Source organism: Podarcis melisellensis (genome assembly GCF_964234715.1).
Source record: "Podarcis melisellensis genome assembly, chromosome: 10".
Taxonomy (NCBI): Eukaryota; Metazoa; Chordata; class Lepidosauria; order Squamata; family Lacertidae; genus Podarcis; species Podarcis melisellensis.
Window position 1 is genome coordinate 7,531,291 of NC_138542.1, and position 23,132 is coordinate 7,554,422.

Below are 23,132 nucleotides of genomic sequence, written 5' to 3' on the forward strand. Positions count from 1 at the left end.
GAAGCACAGAGCAAGTGGGGTATGCATGGTTGCAAGCGGGCAGCAGTGGGGGAGAAATTCGGAGTTAAGCTTCTCTCTCCCTTTTGCTGAATTTGGGAAGCAACCTCCGCGGCAGCAGAAGATCCAATAACATGGGAGCCCCAGCGGGAGAAAACTAAAACCTGCTGCCCCGCCGCAGCGCAATCTCTGCTCGTCTTTTATGATGCACAGTAAGGGCCAGGGTGGGATTATAATAATAATAATTAATTTTGCATTTTCTCAGAGCTTCCCTAACCTTGCAGCTCCTTTCCCACTCAGCTCCCATGAGGGAGGTGAAGGCATTGCGAAGAAGCTCACGGGGTTGTGAGGATGAAGTGGGGAAGAGAAGCATGGACACCGCCTTGAGCTCCCTGGAAGAAAAAAGTGGCATAGAAATAAAATAAGGATGTGGGAAGAATAAGCTCTTGAGTGGGCGGTTTTTCTTTGGTTTCCAAAATTAAGAACACACAGAATTGGACCTAAGCAGGCTATAGCTCGGTCGGTGGGAGCCTCTTAATCCCAGGGTTGCAGGTTCGAGCCCCACGTTCGCCAAAAGATCCCCGCATTGCGCTAGATGACTCTCGTGGCCGCTTCCAAGTATATGATTTTATACTTTTTTTGTGGGGGACGGCGATGCAGCATATTTTGGCTGCCCGGTCCCAGCTGCGCTGAAACACGCCGACAATTTAAACTCTTTCCCGCTCCTATCCGAGCGCAGAGAAGGTTTCCCCAAAGATACCCGGAAGCACGGCGTGCGGGCGCGGGTCTAGAGATTTACAGCGCTACGTTGCGCAGGCGCACTGGGCGGAAGCTCTTGCGTCTAAACGGCGCGCCTCCGTGCCACGTGACCCCGCCCCCTTTCCTCGCGCTGCTTCCGCGCCGTCACGGCGCTGGGCTGCCGACGCGTCGACCTGGAGTGGGCGGGGCTTGAGCCCGGTCCTCCTTCGCGCCCCTCTGAGGGGACGGAGACTCCGGGGCGCTCGAGGCTCCAGCCGCGGCTCTTCTTCAGGTGGGGCGACGGGGAAGGAGGTCGCTGAGAGAGCCGGGGTGGGGTGAGGACCGCGTCTGGCCGGACAAGGTGGACATGTGGCAGGGGGAGGGAAAGGGGTCGGTGGGGGTGGGCAGGCTGTGAGGGGTCGGTCCGAGCAGTGCCCCTGTGGTGGTGGCCCCATAAATGCGGTAATGTGTCACATTTAAAGGGAAGCTTTTAATGTTTGATGTATTACAGTATTTAAATATTTTTTTGGAAGCCTCCCAGAGTGGCTGGGGAAGCCCAGCCAGATGGGCGGGGTATAAATAATAAATTATTATTATTATTATTATTATTATTATTATTATTATTATTATTATCCCTCTAAATCCTTGAGTGTGCTTCTAATAGAGAAGTTAGGGTAGCCTGTTACTTTATGAAACTGCAGATTTTGCAAGTTGCTGCCCCCCATTGGGGCAGAAATAAATCACAAAGATCCAGCACAAAGCTAGAACATAAGTTGCTATGTGTAACACAGGTTCCCAACATGCACACTAACACAATGTAACAGAACACGGTGAGAATCGGAACTTACCATATTTTTCGCTCTAGAAGACGCACCAGACCACGAGACGCACCTAGTTTTTGGAAGAGGAAAACAAGAAAAAAAATAGGGATTGCTGTGCAGCGAAAGCAGCAATTCCTCTTGCTGTTCTGGCTTCTGGGATAGCTGTGCAGCCTGCATTCGCTCCATAAGACGCACACACATTTCCTCTCACTTTTTCCCTACTAAAAAGTAAGTCTTATAGAGCAAAAAATATGGTAATCAGCAGAAATTGCCAGTGCTTATTGCGCATGTGTATTAAACATGAAATGTGGTAATGATGCTCAGTGAACACTCGAGTTGCAAACGTGATCCATGCGGGGTGCACGTTCGCAACCCACAGTGGCGCGTCTGTGCACGTTGGGGTTGCGATTTGGCGCTTCTGCGCATGCGCAAAGCACAATTTAGTGTTTCTGCGCATGTGCAACTGCCAAAACCCAGAAGTAACCTTTTCCGGTACTTCCGGGTTTCGGCAGGTCCGTACTTCTGGGTTTCGGCAGGTCCGTAACCCAACAAAACGCAACCTGGAGTGTCTGTAACCCAAGGTATGACTGTATATGATTGGTCAAAATTGAAATGCTTTGTTTAAAACTTTATAAATACCACTGCCTGGACCATCAGGCGGGGTTGCAGTTTTGCGGAATGATCTGACTAACCTATTGCTTTGCAGTAAACAACCCTGGACTCCTAACTCCTCACGTTTCTGAGTTTTATTGGCATAAACTCAGGAGATAAGCTATTTTTGGCATACAACACCCCCCACAAGGCCACAACAACATTGCCAGTGCTGTCATAATTACATAGTCAAGTGGAATGGAAGATGGTAGGGTCCCTGAGGACATGCTTCAGACACTAGGCCAACTCTGCCCTACAGAGATAGCTGAAAACAAGATGTGAAGGCTGGCAACGTCAACCCCGCCATGTGGGAATCCCTTGTTGGCCACCATGCGGCGCCTGGAGTCAGGTTGTGCATCCACAGCAGTGACCGGAGAAGGAATGACCGCAGGGAGAAGAATCACCATGGTGTACCTGTAACAGTGAAAGCAGATGCCTTAATCCGCCCCAGATGGAAGAAAACGTAACTCCTCAACAGTTTGACTTCTCCCCCGATGGCACACTCTTCTGTTGTCTATCAATAGAGATGGATGCTAATGGATGTCTTGCCAAGTGGAAATGCAAAGTCCACCTAATCCAGGGTCCCACTTCCTTCAGCATCCAGCCAGATGTTTCTAGGCAGAGTGTAATGGTACTGGTTGTCTTGTTCTTTATTTGTTCCTGTTCCTGCCTGAGGTTTCATTCATCTGTGTTGGCTGCTGAGAGGCTTCCCTGTTGCATTGGCCACTTGGTTATGAAATACGGTTATCCAAGTGCATCTGTTCCTCGTGTGTTGCGAAGGCTTTTGATTCATGGCTGCTCAGAGCATCTCCCAAACAAGAAAACCCTGCAGCAAAGGAAACGGATGGCAGAGTTGCGTATTTTTCTGCATGTGGATGTCATCTACTTTGAAGTGCAGCTAAGAGAGACATTGATAAGATTTTGTATTACAATAAAAAATTGAATGTAAAAGACTATTCTAGACTACGCACAAAGGTCTGCCATCTAAGAAATGGGATTGTAAAATAGAATAGGAAGGTTCAGGAGAGCAATAAATTTGAAAGTCTTAGGGAAAAAGAAAAATCGAAAGATCCAGTGGATTAGAGTCCAACTTCTGGGTAGAGTCCTCTTGTTCTATGTGGCTGTTGTGGACAAGGAAAGAAGGACAAATTAAGGTAAATCTTAAGAAGACCAGTAAAGTGGTACTTCGGGTTACATATGCTTCAGGTTACAGACTCCGCTAACCCAGAAATAGTACCTCGGGTTAAGAACTTCGCTTCAGGATGAGAACAGAAATCGTGCGGCGGCAGCAGGAGGCCCCATTAGCTAAAGTGGTGCTTCAGGTTAAGAACAGTTTCAGGTTAAGCACGGACCTTTGCAACGAATTAAGTACGTAACCAGAAGTACCACTGTAGTTTGAAGTTGCTATTACAAACATCAGAACAGCCCTGGTGAATCATCTAGTCCAACATCATGCTTTCAAAGTGTTGCCAGCCTATAGGAAGCCTTCAAGCAGGTCCTGAGCGCAACAGCATTCTTCCCAGGTGTCACTCTGTGCTACTGACATTCAGAGGCATTTTGCCTCTGACAGTGGAGGTAGCACAAAGCTGTCATGGCTAATAAGCATTGAGTTCTAATCTAATGGGTACATACATTTGTTCCAGTGAACCCCTTTCAAGTCTGATTCTCATGTGCTGGGTGCATTTTGTGATTACATCCAATATAATCTCTATTTTAAAGGCAGATCGTTTGATATTGGCACACTTCTTAGTGTCAAATTATGCTGCTTGGTTTGTAATTTTCTGAAATGTAGATTATTTTCCCCCTGCAGAAAATACCCCTTCAGAGTGGGCTACAATGGAGATGGTTGAACCACTCTTGAACAGTGATGCAACTTTGGACCTTCAAGAGGCAAGGGAACTTTCTTTCACTGTTTATCTATTTTCTAGATTTATACTGAAAATATTTTTGCATTTCCAATCTGCCCATCCAAAAGGAGATGTAATGGATATTGAAAGATAGTGTTTCATTGCTCCTGAAAGCTGATATTGAAAGGAGGTGGACTCAAACTGTGCCTCTTTATCTCAGCAGGAGGCCAACAAAGAGGAAGGGCTAGGAGGAGAAACAGAAGATTCTGAAGACACTCAACTTCTATGGTGGGTACTCTCAGGGCTCTTCAGGACAACCTGTTTATTCAGCATTCATCCTGATTTGCATGCCCAAAGCTTATGCAGTGGTTAGATGCTGTTCAGTCCTCATTGAGCAATCACTGATTTGCTTGAGGTTATATAACAATGAGCATTTATCCTGATTTGCTTGCAGGGTGTTAACATGTCTGCCCATTAATCATTTGTTCATCTCACACTTTCCAGTCTGTTTTTCCATCACTTTCCAAACAGCAAAAGTCTTGAGTTTTTGTTTTTAAGTGTTTTTCTCATACAAGGACAGCAAAGCATTTGCATTATATTAAATGCAAAAAACATAGTTCTGATATATGGCTAGGAGCAGATTCCAGTTTTGTGACATTGCAGTAATCTATTCTGAAGAAAATAACCACTCGGATATTTCCCAGGTTATATTTAATAAAATTTGCACACCTCTTTCTATTAATACTTTTGTTGAACTGAAGTTCAATTAAAATATCTTACTCCAAATGGACTTCACATTTGCTTTGCATACCGTTAACTCAAACCTTTTTAACTCAGTACTACTGTAGGTGATCCAAAGATGGAAGCCCTGGACAGCAGAAAAGAGAGAATTCCTAGAGACCCAGAGAGCTGCGATATCCCTTTTTATGTGTCTGAATTTGTGGAAAGGGAGGTTGGAACAGACTACGAGTCATTAAGCAAGCTTGGCAGACTTATTGAACAGTTGTCAGAAAATAAAGCAAAGCTAGAAGAACAGGTGAGTTGCGTATGTTTGGTTTTTTAAAGAAGTACATGAACAAAGTGCACCCTGTTCACAAAATTTGAGCTGTGTTGTCTGTACAAATGATAGGGAGCATAATCACTGATATTAGGGCTATGTCATGTTCACATTCTGACCAAACTGCGGGAGGCAGTGGAAGACAGAAGTGCCTGGCGTGCTCTGGTCCATGGGGTCACGAAGAGTCGGACACGACTAAACAACAACAACAACAACAACAACAACAACATGTTCACATAATGGGAATAACAATTCAGTATATTTAAGAATGCAGCCCTAATCTGTCCTTCAACATCTGGGAGGGACTTTTTAAAAAAAATAGTTGTACAATTTGGCTTGCATGTGTTATACTTGTAGATCATATTGAAACATCATGTCCTGTGCATGGATGGGATGCAAAATGGACACAATCCCATTCTGCTGACTAGTTAGAGGCCCCTGCAGTTAGACCATTCTTTGCAATTTGCATCTTTACCATATGTTCTTCCATTTATGCATGCTTTCTGTATCTCCTATGCTGTAGGTATCAGCCCATTGTTTACTTCTGTGGTTTCATTTCTCTAATACAGTTGCTATATTCCTTCTTTTATGACAGTTATTTAGCTTACATAAATGAGAGCATGCTATTAATAATGAATCAATTACATTTGTTTCAGGGGAGATGATATGGGAACTAGAGGAACTTTGGCCAGAGTCCAAAGCAGACTTAAATGCTGTTGGGATTTTTTCTTATTTTCATAATTTCATTTCATTCCAGTTTTAGGTTGTTCAGGCTATTCATGCATATCTGAAAGTTGGTTCCACTGAGCACAGTGGCCTAGTCCTCATGTCATATTAAACCATAGTTTAAAACAACCTAAGGTTTCTATGTGAATAGGTAGTGATGAAACAAGCTAGTCTTCTAGTTTGTTTCTCTCCACACAAACCATGAGTGGTTGCCAAGACTGGCTCTGACCATTGGCCATGCTAGCTGGGCTGTTGGGTGCGGAAACTGGCAACATCAGGAGGCTCACAGGCTCCCCATCCCTGTTACAGATGGTCAGAGGTGTGAGGAAGCTGGGATTAACTCAATCAGTAGGGCATGAGGCTCTTAATTTCAGGGTCGTGGGTTTGAGCCCCATGTTGGGCAACAGATTCCTTCATTGCAGACGGTTGGACTAGATGACCCTCATGGTCCCTCCCAACTCTACAATTCAATGATTCTATGAGGTCTAGTATAGTCTTACAACTGAAACAAGGATTTAGGGATTGATCTGTTAGATTGCATGCTTCTCTTGCCTTTTTCCTCTTCCTTATGAAGTTCTCTCCAGGCCTTTTTCTGTGGGTTTGCCGTTAACTGTTCCCAGGACAAGAAGAGAGAAGCAGTTTGTGTACAATCAAATCCCATGTTGCTCTTATTACGTCTTAAGCCTTAGATTCAGTTATTTGTCTGAATTGGATGAAATCAGCTACATATGTGTTCCTCTGGCACATAATAGAAATGTCCTACAGTGTACAGATGCCTGTTGCCTCTTTAACGTATATTTATATAGGTGCTCACAGTTTCGTCTGAAGTTCCCAAAAGAATCCAGAAGGCCTTACAGAATGCAGAAGACTCTAAAAAATCTCTCAATCAGCTTCTAGAGAAGGAAAGCCTGTTGTACGATTCAATTAATGATCACTTGATGACATCCAAGCCATGGATGGAGGATCTTGGTGTACTGATAAGTCAAATAAAAGAAGTTGAAAGGCACCTGGCTTATTTAAAATGGATTTCACAAATAGAGGAGTTAAGGTAAATAGCACCTCACATTATGTGTTTTGGACATGATGAAAGATTTAGAGTATCCAAATACTTTATATTGTTTTTATGTGTTGCATTATATCTTGTCAATTTGTTTTGATACTTTTTTTTGATAAAGTAACTATAATAATAGTACAGTGGTGCCCCGCAAGACGAATGCCTCGCAAGACGAAAAACCAGCAAGACGAAAGGGTTTTTCGGTTTTTGCGTCGCTTCGCTAGACAATTTTCCCTATGGGCTTGCTTCGCAAGAAGAAAGGGATCTCCAGGGACCTCTTTTAAATGCTGGCGGTGGGGAGCAAAGCCTTTCCCCCCCCCGGCCTTCAGAAGAGGTCCAGGAAGGCCGGCGGGGGCCAAAAGGCTTTGCTCCCCACCGCCAGCATTTTAAAAGCGGTCCGGGATAGCAGGGAAGCGCTTCCCGCTATCCCGGACCGCTTTTGAAGGCAGGCGGGGGGAGCAAAGACTTTCGCCCCCCACCGGCTTTCAGAAGAGGTCCTGGACCTCTTCTGAAGGCCGGCGGGGGGCGAAAGTCTTTGCTCCCCCCCGCCTGCCTTCCCGGGAGAGCGGAAAAACGCGCTGCGATTCTCCGCTCTCCCCGACGGCTTTTGAAGGCAGGCGGGGAGCAAAGACTTTCGCCCCCCGCCGGCCTTCAGAAGAGGTCGGGGGACAGACTGTCCCTGGACCTGGTCTGAAGGCGGTTTCCATAGGAACGCATTGATTGATTTTCAATGCATTCCTATGGGAAACCATGCTTCGCAAGACGAAAAACTCGCAAGACGAAAAGACTTGCGGAACGAATTAATTTCGTCTTGCGAGGCACCACTGTAATGATAATAGTAATTACATACATGCCTTGAAACAAGGTAGGGTTCATAGAGCCCCCCCCCTTTAAAATTAAAGTTTCAATCCTATTGGTTACTGTGTGACGCAGAAAGGGTATATGACTGAATCAAGCGCCCTGTGTTCCCTCCCAGATAGCTGATTGGTAGACTTCTTAAGTTTTTGAAAGGACTCTGTGTTGGATCAGAGGAGTTATGTGCTCTGCATTTGCATATGCTATTCCCCATCCGAAAGGATCATTGCTATGGGTCCATTGTTTTATTTACCGTATTTTTTGCTCCATTGGACGCACCGGACCATAGGACGCACCGGATTATAGGAGGGGGAGAACAGGGAATTTTTTTTCCTTGTTCTCCCCCTCTAAAACAAGGTGCGATCAAGGTACATTCACCAGAGCTTGTGGGGCTGGCGGTGGGGGGAAGCGCTGCTTTCCCCCACCGCCAGCCTCAAAGATCCCTGAAGCCTTTGGAGCGCAGCGCCCCGCTGCCCTGGAGAGGCTGTGCGCGCAGCGTCCCCAAGCTAGAGCAGCGAGACGAAGCCCCCCGTCTCGCTGTTCTGGCTTGGAAACAGCCTTGCTAGCTTCTGCAGGACAGCGGGGTGAAGGCACCCCGCTGCCCTGGAGAGGCTGTGCGTGCAGCCATCCCCAAGCTAGAGCAGCGAGACGGAGCGCTCCGCAGTGCTCCGTCTTCCTGTTCTGGCTTTGGGCTTAGCGGTGCAGCCTGCATTCGCTCTATAGGACGCACACACATTTCCCCTTAATTTTTGGAGGGGAAAATGTGCGTCCTATAGAACGAAAAATACGGTAGGTGTTTTTGTGCATGTGTGTGGAATTTTTTTTAGTTTGCAAGCTTCTTTGAACAAGCTATAAATGGTTAACATAATCCAGATTTATTTGGTTTAAATAATTAAAAACTCCATAGGCATTGTAAATATTAATTTCCTACACAACAAAGTAGGAATATATGGAGCCTTCAGTTGAGTGGGGCAAGATAATAAAAATAGTTAATAAATGTTGTGGTGCATCTGAATTTTTATAGTTTATTTAAATAGCTTGCCATGTGTCTTAGGTTGAGGTTTTTAACATTTTTAGTCTGATATTCTCTTGGTGTCCTGATATGCAGAAATCAGCAGCTGAAGTTTCTTACAGCATGGAGATGAACACTGATACCTGCTAATTCCTGCAGATCCTGTTGGTGGATATTAAGTTCTGTTCTCTTGTTTTGGTGAGAGGGTTCAGACAGATTTCTAAGACTTAGATTTCTTTACATGATTTTAAGTGCAATTTTGTAGTGGTATTTGTTCAGCTCCTCCTTTCTGGTCATTGACCGTATTAAATATATTTGATTTGATTTGTTCAGCTCCTCTGTCTACAAACATGTCAGTTGGCCATCTGATAAGGCGCACCAGCAATTGTAATATTAAGCACTTCATAAATAATTGTAAAATCAAGCAAGATCTTTTCACATTAGCCTGCTCACTTTTTTCTTTTCCAGCGACAACATTCAGCAATATCTCATGACTAACAATGTTCCAGAGGCTGCTACAACTCTAGCAACCATGGCTGAAGTTGATATCAAGCTTCAGGAGTCATCTTGTTCTCAACTTCTTACTTTTGTAAGATCTACTGTTCAATTCTGGCACAAGATCCTGAAGGATAAATTGTCAAGGTAGGAATATGAAATAATTCTTTCAATTTTGTTTTGCATTACTAAATCAGAGTAATTTTTATGTGTTCTTCTATTGCAGTGATTTTGAGGAGACTTTAAATCATCTTCATTGGCCATTTGTTGGACCAACACAGTCCCAGCCATTTGGCTTGGCTACACCGCCAGCCAACGTCCAAGAGATATACACAAACTTTGAGACACTCTTTTCTCAGCTTCTGAAACTACAAACTTCGTATCCTTGGAAAAACCATAAGGCTGTTCCTTTCCTAGTGGGCATATACATAAGCTCCAAAGTAGTGTAGATTAAAGGTAAAGGTAAAGGGACCCCTGACCGTTAGCACCAGTCGTGGCCGACTCTGGGGTTGCAGCGCTCATCTTGCTTTATTGGCCGAGGGCGCCGGCGTACAGCTTCCGTGTCATGTGGCCAGCATGACTAAGCCGCTTCTGGCGAACCAGAGCAGCGCATGGAAAAGCCGTTTACCTTCCCCCCGGAGTGGTACCTATTTATCTACTTGCACTTTGACGTGCTTTCAAACTGCTAGGTTGGCAGGAGCAGGGACCGAGCAACTGGAGCTCACCCCATCGCGGGGATTCAAACCGCCGACCTTCTGATCAGCAAGTCCTAGGCTCTGTGGTTTAACCCACAGTGCCACCCGCTGTGGTAGATTACCTTGTGCTAAATGCTAATTTTGGCACTAACTAGGAAAACAAAACAAAGCGGCCTGGCATGCTCTTGTGCCTTGATCTGCAGAAACTGGCAGGTGAAGATTTTCACAACATGGAGATATGCATTGCCACCACCTTGCAACTGCAGATCAAGATGCCGATGTTAAGGATGGGATCCAGACCAAGTTTGGTCCCATCAGAATCTAGAGTCAAAAATTAGTCATGTCTAAGTCTCGTAGTGTGACTAACTTGTTATGAATCCAACCAAATTGTCAGAAGTCAAGAATTCTGTGTTTATTTTTAAAAGTTTGGACCAAGAGAAGTTTGAGCAGGGTTTCATTTCTACATTGGGATTTTATTTATTACACAGTGTACACTGTTGACCTCCCTGTAAAGCGGTTCCTGGGGCTATGGGGATCCTCCAGAACTGTGTGAGATGTGGGGCAGGTGAGCTGTAGCTAATACAAATCAATGCTTCTTGTCGTAGCAAAGTGACTTAATAACGCAAATGGAGTCCAGAGAGATAAGCCCTGATGACACTTTGCTAAGCAAACTGAACAAAAACAGGGTATAATTTGAGGAGGAGTGAAGAGAGAGGCTTTGCCTTTCATTTTGTACCCTGTAGATAGCAGGGAGGCGTACAACCAGACGTACAGCGAGAAATCTCCCTCAGAACTACATAGACAATCAGAGCATGTGCTGCCTCACTGAAGATCACACTACTATGCCTGCTTATCAGGATCCCTTCCAGCATTTTTCTCACTTAGGATGTGGTCCAGAGATCAATATGCCTGTATCTGTATGAATAAGATGTTTAACTTTGACTCTTAAAAATCTCAGAGATGAACTATTAACCAAACCAAAACAGCTTCCAGAAAAATACGTTCTTCCTCCATCTCCACCTATCATACTACCTATGCAGATCATGCTGGCTCCTCTTCAGAAAAGATTCAAGTATCATTTCACAGGAAACAGACAAACAAATGTGCTGAGCAAGGTAGGTAGATGGTGTTGTACAAAATCCTTGTCTTAAACAGAACCTTCTAAAAGGCTATATGAAGGAAAATTTACTAGTCCTTCCATCCATTTTCAGCCTTCATTTAAAATACAACCTTTAGCTCTCTAGATGTTGCTGGACTCCCAATTCCCATGTGCCCCTGTCAGCATGGCTAATGGTCAGGGACGATGGGAGTTGTAGTCCAACATGCAACAGGCCACAAGTTCCCCATCCCTGCTCTTGCTCTTTTAACTCACACAACTGCAACAGCAAAAATATGCAGACAACGTCTTATCAGTTGGAAGTAAACCTCTTCCTGCATTACATTGGGAAGATTGGCATGTATTTGGCATTTTGCGCATCTTTTAAAATGTATGAAATGACGCCTGCTTTTAGTAACAACTTTAAGTGAACTCTAGACATCTTATAAACATATTAGACTAACTTGATCTAGGTTCCTGCTGCTTTGCATTGATTTCCAATGTACTCCATTCTCCCAGTTTCCAGAAAGGTAGCTGTGTTGGTGTGTTGCAACAAAAACAACAAAGTGCCACAAGAGTTCATTGTTTATATCCCTTCTATTGGCCTGTGACTCGGGTAGCCTGTTTCCTATATCTTTTAAGGAAATTATTGTCTGTACTGCAGCACACACCTATAGCAAGCATGTATTCTGCTTACTAAACTATTTTTGGTTAAGCACTTCCCTTGCCAAGCACAAACCACTTAATTTCTGGGAATATAAAAAGCAGCGGCGGAATCCGAGACCAGGGAGAAGAGTCGGTGGAAGAAGATTGGAAGAAATTTAAAGACTACTTACAGAAATATTGTAAAATTAATGAATGTTAGAATGATGATGGATAGAAATTAAGTGGTTTCCAGCTGTAATGCTCTAAGAGAATATGAAAAAAAGGGTTAGAAACAGGTAAAAATTTAATGGTAAGGATTTGCTGAACTAACAATCTGAATTGGAATACAAAAAAGGGAGGTATGAGGAGGTCCGGGAAACAAGCTAAAGGAAAATAAGCAATGGAAAATCTGTGTGTTTTTAATTATTTTTATTTTTGTATTTTTGTTATTTTTTTTTCTTTTTATTGTATTATTACTAAAAATCTTAATAAATATTCTATAAAAAGCAGTGGCGAGGGCTGTTAGAGGGGAACTGGGCCAACAGGCTAAGGTGATGTATGATGCTATGATCAGACAAAGTAGGTTGCATTTTTGACCTAACAACCAATACTGTGAATTCTTCTCCTTTCTCAAAAGCCTGAATGGTACCTAACCCAGGTACTCATGTGGATAGGAAATCATGCTAAGTTTCTTGAAGACAAAATCCAACCAGCATTGGACAAGGCAGGTGTATCCGTGAATGCAAAGGTAAGCATCTCTGTATATTGTTAACATACTGATAACCATGGAATTATACATCCAGCACAGGATGGGCAGAAGATTGAACCAACTGTTATGGTCACTGGGTGTTTTCCAGTTGATCAGCAAGGATTTCTGACTCCTAATTGATTATTGGCAGCAGCAAGAAAGTGACACATGCAGACTACTGAAATTAAGAAAGATGGGGGGGGGGCAGGATAGTCAATTTGAAAGGACTGTGAGAAAATGTTCTAGGCTCAGGATTTTTTAATTCTAAATGTGTCTCTTTTGCGCATGGGTGGCGGGGCATTGATTTTTTTTAAAAAAAGTAGATTCCACCAGCCTGAAGTTTAACCATTTCTGATACAAATGCAGTTGTCATCTGAATTAATCTCTCCGTTTCTTCTTAAGCTGGAATTTTCCCGAGCTTTGGTGATGCTGATCCTTGAGAAGCTGGCTGCCGATATCCCTTGCTTGTTGTATGACGACAACCTCTTTTGTCACCTGGTGGATGAGGTGCTTCTCTTTGAGAGAGAGCTGCACAGCGTTCATGGGTATCTCAACAGCTTCCCCAGCTGCATGCACATTCTATCAGAAGAAACCTGTTTTCAAAGATGGTTAACTGTGGAAAGAAAATGTAAGATACTATGGGGAGATCTGACTTGGTTAAAAACCAGACCTGAAGGAATTGGGTGTTTGGGGAGGGGGGCCATTCCAAACTCCCCTACCTTGGGGGAATAACTGTTTTAAATCTGAACAAGTCTTGGAACTAGAATTGTGCTCTAAATGTTTGCATTTGGGATAGAATTTACGGTGTACGTAGTTTTCTGCAGAGGTCCATGATTGTAAGAAACACAGTCCATGCTGCTGCTCCTAAAGGTGTCAGGCTTTTGGTGGGGAGAGGTATATAGATCTGTCTGACAATAATCCTGATGCACAGCAGAGGATATAGCTTGTTCCCTAATCAGGAGGCCTACTTGAGAGCCGCTAGAGGGCTATCCTAGGAATATTAGTTTTCAAACATAGCATGGTAGAACCAACTTTACTGGGAGAGGGTTAAGATGCCATGAATTAAGGCTAGATTTTTAGCCATTGAGCCTGTTGAGATAGGCTTCTAGGAGATGTGCTGTAACATATGAGCTCTTCAGAGCTTTTTATCTACTGCAAAGCAAATCCCTGACAAAGAAAATAGAGGCAAGAACAGACTGTACCACCAGAGATCAGGCAGCTGATGCATAGTTGCTTTCCATGTCAGATCCATCTTCTTATTTCTGCCTGAATAGTACTCTCTTTGCTAAAGTTCAGGAGACTTTAAAGTAGAGAAGAAACCACAATAGCAAAAGCAACCTGGAAAAGGGTGCATTATTGCTAATTACCCCCTTATTACAGTTTATCGTAAAATTGAAGATCAGGTCAATAAGAAATTGAGTTTGTAAAACCTATGAAATTTGAATAAACTGTAAAAATGTGGCACTAGGAAGTGTTAAGCTTTACTTTGGCCAATACTTGCATAAAGATAATAGTTTGTCAGTTTTGTAAGGGATTTGGACAGCTGGTATAAGAGAACTCATCTGATTCCAGGGTGTTATTGATAAACGTGCTCTCTTACTGGGTTCATATTGGTTGTTTTAGCCGTTACTAAGGTTCGTTCAGTTAACTCCTTTAGTTGAAGCAGCATCTTAACTTTGATTTGAAATTGCCATATTTGATATGTTTTTCCCCTGTCCCAAATTTCATGTTAAAAAGGAACAATTTGTTTCCCTCTTGAAATGAAATTTGAAATAATAAGGTAACTACGGTAAGTTATTCTATTTTAACTAAGGTAACTATTTAAATATTTAATTTCTTTCTGTGCTTGGCAGTTGCTCTTCAAAAGATGGACTCGATGCTTTCATCTGAAGCTGCCTGGATATCACAGTATAAAGACATTACAGATGTCGATGAAATGAAAGTCCCAGATTGTGCTGAAACTTTTATGACTCTGCTACTGGTTATCACAGGTAATTATAACATTTCTGTTATAATTCAAGAACTGTAACACAATCAACAAGGAGATCAGCATCCTGTCAGTGCCTACAGTTGTCATCAAACAACAACAACAACAACAATTTATTATTTCTACCCCACCCATCTGGTTGGGTTTCCCCAGCCACTCTGGGTGGCTTTCAACAGAATAAAACTTCAAACATTAAAAACTTCCCTAAACGGGGCTGCCTTCAGATGTCTCCTAAAAGTCAGATAGTTGTTTATTTCCTTGACATCTCATGGAACGGCGTTCCACAGGGCAGGTGCCACTACTGAGAAGGCCCTCTGCCTGGTTCCCTGAAACTTTGCTTCTCACAGTGAGGGAATTGCCAGAAGGCCCTCGGCGCTGGACCTCAGTGTCCGGGCTGAACGATGGGGGTGGAGATGCTCCTTCAGGTATACTGGGCTGAGGCCATTTAGGGCTTTAAAGGAGTAAGAGTTGGAAATTGGAATTGCATTTGCATTGGAACAAATCAGTGTAGTTTCTGTTCATTCTTCTTTCCATCATTGAATAATTCACAAGGTAGTCATGGCACTGTTAATACTAACAGCGTGGATATGTTGGGCAATTACTGCTGGGATAATGTACCTTTAAAAAAGAAAAACAATCTAAGACTACTCAGAAACCTAAAAGAGACCAAACATTACTAATAATTATAGTATGGATTTTGAGTGTACGGTAAGCAGGGACCTTATGCTTTGAGTAGCATGGAGCAGCATCCGTTAATTCAGAAGAAGTTAATTGCCCTTTCCATCATTATCTCATGCATCTCCCATTGAGTTGACTTGCACTCAACTGTGTGCAGTATTTCAGGCTTCAGCCTGCTGAAATCAGTGGGGAAAAGTTAGTCATTGTTAACTTCGGGTCCATTGAGACCATGGTGGCTAACTTCCTCTCGATCCAGCCTAATGTGTTTAAGGTTGATACCCCTATTTTATTAAGTTAGTTAGCAGTCAGTGTTGAGCCACAGTGCCATAGAACAACAGACAAATGCCATTAGGGGAATGAAATGTGGCCTTTGTGTGTCTACAGAACAAGTTCCCAGCCTGTCTTGTATCCATTAAAAATGCTCTTTCTGTGGGACAGCAGAGACTATGAAAAGGAGGCAAAAGTGTTAAGTGCCATAGCGCGAAGCATTGAGCACATTAATAAACCATTTTTTGTAACACCATTCCCATTCCTTAAACAGGGCCTCTTAAGTCTGATATGAAATCTTGGACGGTAGGTGCTTTCTAACAAAAGAGAGCCTTTAAAAATATGAAATAATTTGCCAAATTCCTTGTAATGTGTTCTGCATAGATAGGTATAAACACCTTCCTGCAGCTGCTCGAAAGCTTCAGTTCCTAGAGTTGCAGAAGGAGTTGGTGGATGACTTCAGGATACGGCTCACTCAAGTTATGAAGGAAGAGACCAGAGTGCCCTTAGCCTTTCGCTACTGCGCCATCCTCAATGCTGTGAACTACATAGCAACAGTCCTGGCAGACTGGGCGGACAACGTTGTAAGTGATGATCGTTTTACATAACTACAGTTGCTCTTTGTGGATTGCCAAAACTTAATTTTAAACGCCTTTTGTTACACAACTGCTCCTATTTCTTCACAGTATAGAATTGCCTTTCACTTGCACTGGTAGAATTCAAAACAAAAAAAATTCCTTCCAGTAGCACCTTAAGGACCAACTAAGTTAGTTCTTGGTATGAGCTTTCGTGTGCATGCACACTTCTTCAGATACACTGAAACAGAAGTTACCAGACCCTTCTATATAGTGAGAAGGTGGGGAGGGGTATTACTCAGAAGAGTGGTGGGAATGGGTGATTGGCAGATAGCTGTGATGAGCCTGTTGACGACTCTTAATGACTGCAATAGGTCTTACAGGAAAAAGCAAGGGGTGAGAAGGTGAAAAATGGCTTTGTCATGTATAATGAGATAAGAATCCAATGTCTTTGTTCAGACCAGGTCTCTCCATGGTTTTAAGTTTGGTGATAAGTTGCAATTCAGCAGCTTCTCTTTCCAGTCTATTTCTGAAATTCCTTTGTAGTAAAACAGCTACTTTGAGATCTTGTATAGAATGTCCTGGGAGATTGAAGTGTTCTCCTACTGGTTTCTCTGTCTTGTGATTCCTGATGTCAGATTTATGTCCGTTTATTCTTTGGCGTAAGGTCTGGCCTGTTTGTCCAATATAGAGAGCTGAAGGACACTGTTGGCATTTGATGGCATACACAATGTTAGACGATGAGCAATTAAATAGTCCTGAGATGGTATGTGTGATGTTGTTGGGGCCAGTAATGGTGTTGTCCGGGTGTATGTGGCAGCAAAGTTGGCATCTGGGTTTATTGCAGGCTCTGGTGCCAGTGTCCGTGTTAGGTCTGGTTGTAGTACGGTGCTACTGGAAGGAATTTTTTTTTGTTTTGACTATGGCAGACCAACACGGCTACCTATCTGTAACTGGTAGAATTTAGTACATTTTCAAAGTGCAGGGGATCAGATTGCGGCCATTTTAAGGTTCCACATTGTTGGGAGGTATCCATGCTCAAGCAACCCTCAAATGTATAAAATTTTGGGGTGGCAGTGAATACAGCAGGGTCTTCATGTCTATCTAGTTCTTTTTGCAGCTTCAGCAGGCGGCGCTGGAAGTTTGTGCTGATAGCAACACACTAAATAAGCTGCAGCTAGGACAACTGGCTTCCATGGAAAGCTCCGTATTTGACGACATGATCAACCTCCTGGAGCGACTAAAGCACGACATGCTGACTCGTCAGGTGGACCATGTCTTCAGAGAGGTCAAAGAGGCTGCTAGGATGTACAAAAAGGAAAGGTAATACTTTGCTGGACACATTTTAATTTGTACACAGTTTGGAAGGGAGTGAAGGGGAATTTTAAAAATGTGTAGCCTGCGTTCTTCTTCCTACAATACTGCATGCCATTACCTTGTTTTATAAAACCTGATCCTGCAGAATGCATCTGGCAGGACACAGATATCTGAAAGGAATGATCTGGATGTCTATTTGAGGGAGAACAGTCATCAAGGAATTATATTCTGTGCTTGTTGTGAGATTGATAAATAAATCGGCTGTTTTATCGTGCCATGAAAAACACTTGTGTCTTCAGGATGTAGGAACAATTTTGCCATTTAGAGAACCCAGTTTTGTCACCTGAATATTCAGGGAGGACGACCTTGGAGTAATTCTTCCAGTTCCAGAGTACCGTATTTTTCGCCCTATAGGACGCACCGTCCCATATGGCGCACCTAGGTTTTTTGGGGGGAAATAAAGGGAAAAAAATTATTTCCCCCCCAGGCGCGGGGCTGGGGCGAGGGAGGCCCGAGCTACCCCTGACCCCAGCCCCCAAACAGGCAGCTCTCTGCAAGCCGTGGGAGCCCAGCGCTGGCTCCCGCTGCTTGTGGAGAGGTCCGCGAAGCCTGGAGAGCGAGAGGGGTTGGTGCGCACCGACCCCTCTCGCTCTCGAGGCTTCAGCGAAAGCCTGCATGCGCCCCATAGGACGCACACACATTTCCCCTTCATTTTTGGAGGGGGAAAAGTGCATCCTATAGGGCGAAAAATACGGTAGTTGTGCGGATTGACCCAGTAGTGTTACAGCTTTGGAACACAGAATTGCTTCCAAAAACTGTCTTAATGTTCAAGATGGTTAAATAAAGCCATGTTTGTTTTTATTTTAAGATCCACTATGATTCCACTTTGATTTATCGTCTATCCTATCATATCACAGAGTTCGAAGGGACACCCGAGGATCATCTAGTCCAACCCGCTGCAGTGCAGGAACATGCAGCTGTCCCTCCCATTCAGGGATCGAACCTGCAACCTTGGCATTATCAGCACCACGCTCTAACCAACTGAGCTATCCAGGATGGATACTAGTCACTGTGGTTTTGGGATCTAGTAATGTGTGTATTAAAATACATTCCTCCCTCTTGCCCCACCCTGCTGGCAAGGAGTGTGTTGCTGCCGTTCCCACCATCCCTGGCCCATTAGGTACCTTAACTGGGGCCAATGGGAGTTGGACTCCAAGAACATCACAGGTCACAGGTTGACCATCCCTGTGCAATGGAGAGAGATTCCTTTTTTAAAAAAATAATATTTATTACTTTTAAAGCTTACAAAAAAGGAAAAGAAGAAAAAAAGACAGTAGAAAAAAACAAAAGAAAGAAAGAACAATACAATATATAAACAATACAAAATGCAACCTTAGCACATTAAACTAAACAAAACCCTAACCCTAAACAAAACAAAACAAAAACAATTTAAAAACATACATCACACCTTTTCCATACTCTATCTTTCATTCCCTTATTTCATCGACCTCCTCTCACCTCCCTTTTTGTATTCCACTTCTGTTAATTGTTTCAGCAAATCCTTTCCATCTTTCTCTATTTTCTGTCATATTATAAATATCTTAACATATTTTTAACCTTATTTTCCATTAAAACTAAAATACTTATATATGCTTAACTACTTATAACATTTCTACTAAGGCCATAAAATTTCATTCCAACATTTTTCTATCACTCATTAATTTTACAGTATTTCCAAATATAAACTTTAAATTTTCCAATCTTCTTCCACCATCTCTTCTCCCTGGTCTCGGATTCTGCCAGTCCTTTCCGTCAATTCCGTATAGTCCATCAACCTGGAGATCTTATGTCCGAGGCTCTTAACTCTTTTCCAAGTCCCTTCTGCAGGTCTTCTTCATACTCTAATGCCAGTGGCAAAATGCAAAGGCAATCTACTGGTTGTGTCTCCTAGACATTAGCAGGTGTGTTTCTGGACTCTCTACTCCTTGAGAGCTTTGAACCAGAATGTCAGGGATGGAAGCTGGGCTCTGCCATTGAGCTAGATGTGGTCCTCTTCCCCATCTGTCAAGATAATGGACTTATCTGGAATCGCAAACGGAAACAGTGTCTTGTAAACTCCCAAGCAAACTTGGAGTTCGGTGCTGTCAGAAGCTTTCCTTTGCAGTGACGATTTTCTGTTTCTTTCAGGTGGCTGTCTTTGCCCTCACAGTCAGAACAGGCTGTGATGTCTCTATCAGCCACTGCCTGCCCACTGCTAATGACCTTGAGAGACCAGCTCCTACAACTAGAGCAGCAGCTTTGCTACTCGTTGTTCAAAATCTTCTGGCAAATGCTTGCAGAGAAGGTGGACTTGTTTATCTATCAGGAAGTAAGTGTCTGTCCTGGGTGACTAGGGCCGTAATGATAAATCATGCCAGAAATGTTCACTATGACCTGCCTGTTCTTTGTATGCTGTGTACAGATCATTCTGGCCAATCACTTTAATGAAGGAGGAGCAGCGCAGCTGCAGTTTGACATGACCAGGAATCTTTTCCCTTTGTTCTCACATTACTGCAAGCGGCCAGAGAATTATTTCAAACAGTAAGTAAAACATATCTCACTTTCTGGTTTACTTCAAAACTTATATATTGGGGGGGGGGGGGGGAAATAGAGAAGGAATTGCAAGGAACCTCTTCTTCCTACCCTTTTGTTATGAACACTTTTCTGAGAAAGCGTATGAGAGAGAGAGTCATCCCTTTTAAGAGTTTTAATAAAAATGTAGACTGGCTAGAGCCAGTGTGGTGTAGTGGTTAAAAGCGATAGACTCGTAATCTGGTGAACCGGGTTCGCTTCCCTGCTCCTCCACATGCAGCTGCTGGGTGACCTTGGGCCAGTCACACTTCTCTGAAGTCTCTCAGCTCCACTCACCTCACAGAGTGTTTGTTGTGGGGGAGGAAGGGAAAGGAAATTGCTAGCCGCTTTGAGACTCCTTCGGGTAGTGATAAAGCGGAATATCAAATCCAAACTACTACTACTACTACTACTACTACTCTTCTTCTTCTTCTTCTTCTTCTTCTTCTTCTTCTTCTTCTTCTTCTTCTTCTTCTTCTTCTTCTTCTTCTAGCATTTACAGTAGGGTTGGTTATATTGCAATTTTATGTTGTAAACTGCCATGAGATCTACAGGTAAATGGCAGTTAGTTAGTTAGTTAGTTAGTTAGTTAGTTAAATAAGCAAGTAATCATATAAAGACCACTGCTTAATACTTTTACATCACTGTTGGGGAATAATTATAGGACAAGCTTAAGGCGTAAAAGCGTATGATCATGGTCCTTGCCAAATTAACTGGGAGATAGTAGTTAAATAACATAAGTTCTGCAAGCATGGGTTCCCTCCCCCGTTTTGTACAAAAAAGTGAACTTACCATTTACAGGCTGAGGTATTTAGTGAGATATTTGTCACTTAAAGAAAAAAAAAGCTGATATAGCATGAAGATCTGTTGTTCCGATTTCTGTTTTAAATGTGGTTTGTCATGTAGCAGGATGTAGCTGCTATATAAGCAACAAGCTTAAAGTTCCCCTCCAAGCATTTGCATAGCTCTCTAGGTTTTCCCATTCTGAAATGAGGACTTTCTCATTATCTTTTGCAGCATAAAGGAGGCCTGTATTGTGCTGAATTTAAATGTTGGCTCAGCCCTACTTTTAAAGGATGTGCTTCACTCAGCCACTGAAAACAGAACTGAAACCATCCCGAATTCAAGCCAGCCCACAGCAATGGCAGCATTAAATGAACTTGGAATTTACAAGTTAGCGCAGCAAGATGTCGAGATTCTTCTTAATTTGAGAACAAACTGGCCTAACACTGGGAAATGAGCAAATAGAGAGATTAATCACTGTTGCATTCTATGAGAAACAAAGCCAACTTTATCAATGCTCCTACTTTTCTCTGTGCTAAACTAACTTTTTCAGGGAAGATGAAAGAGCTGTATACATGTCACAGTTTCAAAGATACTAGTTCGTGCTGGGTACAGTTCAGCAAGTATTATAATTGAACAATATATTCAGCTGGAATATATTCTTGTCTAACACCAGTGTGACAAATACAGTTTTCTCAGCTGACTTTCTGTGGTAATCAAGTAGTTATTTTCATTACAGGGCATATTCTTAATGTGTGTGTCTCTTAATCTCAAGGTTGTGGATGGGGCGAAAGATTAATGGGGCAAAAGATTAATGCACTGCAGAAGGTTAGACTAGATGATCCTTGTGTTCTCTTCAAACTCTACAATTCTATGATTTTATTTTAGGATCCTTCTAGGAGTTTGTGGGAACTGCATTTTATGAGCTAACCTGAGTTGCTTCCTCTTGTTGGCTGTTCAGTCACACAGAATCCTGTTAAGTCTGGCTGGATTGTTGCTAGGGTTTTCCAAAAACTCTTTGCAAGGGCTCTAAGCTGTTGCAGTGGTCCGCTGTCAGCACTAAGGGCTTACAGTGGTTTGCAGCATTTTCTGTGATTTCTATGTCTTCGTCTGGAAGTCTAGAGCACTTTGAAACAGCTGCAGCCCTAATCAAACTGAAGACCAGCCAGGGAGAACTTGAGAACTGGTTTGTCTTTTTGTCTTCCTGGGCTGTTGTTTCTGTCGACATCCCCTGTTGCTGAGGACTGAGATTTTGCATTCTCCCTGACGAAGAGCAAATAGACAACTGTTTAATTATTTGTTTGTTGAAAAATTGGGCTGGGGGGTTGCTACAGGCCTCAGTAGAAAGGGGGGAAAGCAAAGGCTGGAGAAATAAAAAGGAGTGGTGTCAAGATATAGGTGGCCCAGCTAAAGACTGTGGCAGATCATGAATAGTGCAGTATTGATAATTATCTGGTGAAGACTGGGAGCCAGCGGCTAAGTTGGTCTGAGAGTGCCTTGTGTAAAAGGTTGCACAGGTAGGTTTTTAAAGGTGGCCAAACTGTGCAGTCAGAAGTACATCCATAGGAGCTTTGGGGTGCAGAAAGAGCTTAGTTTGTTTCATTTCATAAAATTAATACACTGGTTTAAAAAACACAAACACAAGGCTCCCCCAGACCTCAGAGCGATTTACAAGAGAGGATTTGCCACAATAGCTGAACTGAGTTGTAAGAATAATTGGCTGGCATGGAAATGGGGAGGGGGGGAAGAGAATTTGGCCTGCAGTAAAAGTCTCTTAGAGGCTGGCTCTTGAGTCTTTGGAAAGACTGCAGCATGTAAATATCATTATTTCCTTGGGTACAAAGGTTGTCTTTAATAAAGCAATTATCTTAGTTTAAAGCAGGCAAGTGAAAAGTCTGTTTCGGGGGCCTGACTTGGTCAACAACTTTGGTTGGCCCTCATGGCCCTTCACTTCATCAAATTTGGCCCTCTTTGAAAAAAGTTTGGACACCACTGGTTTAAATTACAGCACTCCTCTCTAGCCAAGTGTCTCTAAAGATGGCTGGCTAAGAACAAAGTATATATAGCTTTTACTTTCTTGGGGTTACTGTTTTCTTGAGTCTGTGCGATGGCAGGAGGAACATTGTGTGTGTTCCCTTCTTCAAAATGGAGCAGGTCCTAATATTAAGGGTGTAGACTAGAGCACCACTCTTGACTAAGGTGTCTCTGAGTCTACCACGAAGAGACCAAAACACTTGACCTGTAAATGTACTATCTGCTCCTGAGCTTTAAATTCTCCATCTTGGGACCAGAACCATCTATGAACAAGCTATGAATTGTGGACTCCCCATACCCCAACCCTCCTATCCCAGCAGCAGCCGCCACCGCCTCTTAAGTAGGAAAGAATGGGGATGAAAATCCCCACAGAAACCTACTTCTTCATGTGGGCTGGACCTTGCTGGATCAATGATGACATTTTAGAGTGAACCCCAATCTTAA

At 43.1% G+C, this 23,132-nt stretch overlaps 1 protein-coding gene across 3 annotated transcripts; it reads left to right on the forward strand.

Annotated features, from left to right (window-relative positions):
- Window positions 1-903: 903 nt before the first annotated feature.
- On the forward strand, window positions 904-21,358 carry RINT1 (RAD50 interactor 1). Of its 3 annotated transcripts, none has more exons than XM_081927688.1 (16): window positions 904-1,027; window positions 4,018-4,097; window positions 4,278-4,342; window positions 4,892-5,090; window positions 6,644-6,885; window positions 9,227-9,400; window positions 9,480-9,632; window positions 10,907-11,063; window positions 12,327-12,437; window positions 12,840-13,065; window positions 14,291-14,428; window positions 15,754-15,953; window positions 17,053-17,267; window positions 19,449-19,629; window positions 19,723-19,841; window positions 20,889-21,358. In XM_081927688.1, exons 2-16 carry the CDS (start codon window positions 4,044-4,046, stop codon window positions 21,109-21,111), a joined length of 2,457 nt encoding a protein of 818 aa, XP_081783814.1. In that variant the 5' UTR covers window positions 904-1,027; window positions 4,018-4,043; the 3' UTR covers window positions 21,112-21,358. The 3 variants fall into 3 exon arrangements, with proteins under 3 accessions (XP_081783814.1, XP_081783813.1, XP_081783815.1); XM_081927687.1 differs by having other exon boundaries at window positions 913-1,027; window positions 4,275-4,342; XM_081927689.1 differs by lacking the exon at window positions 904-1,027 and having other exon boundaries at window positions 4,051-4,097; window positions 4,903-5,090.
- Window positions 21,359-23,132: the final 1,774 nt, after the last annotated feature.

What these genes read in the sequence shown, in the direction of transcription:
- RINT1 (XM_081927687.1), top strand. Translation starts at nt 4,044, where the DNA reads ATGGAGATGGTTGAACCACTCTTGAACAGTGATGCAACTTTGGACCTT. An exon ending in TCACAAATAGAGGAGTTAAG is followed by an intron (nt 6,886 to 9,226) that starts GTAAATAGCACC and finishes TTTCTTTTCCAG; the next exon opens with CGACAACATTCAGCAATATC. An exon ending in CTTCTGAAACTACAAACTTC is followed by an intron (nt 9,633 to 10,906) that starts GTATCCTTGGAA and finishes TAAAAATCTCAG; the next exon opens with AGATGAACTATTAACCAAAC.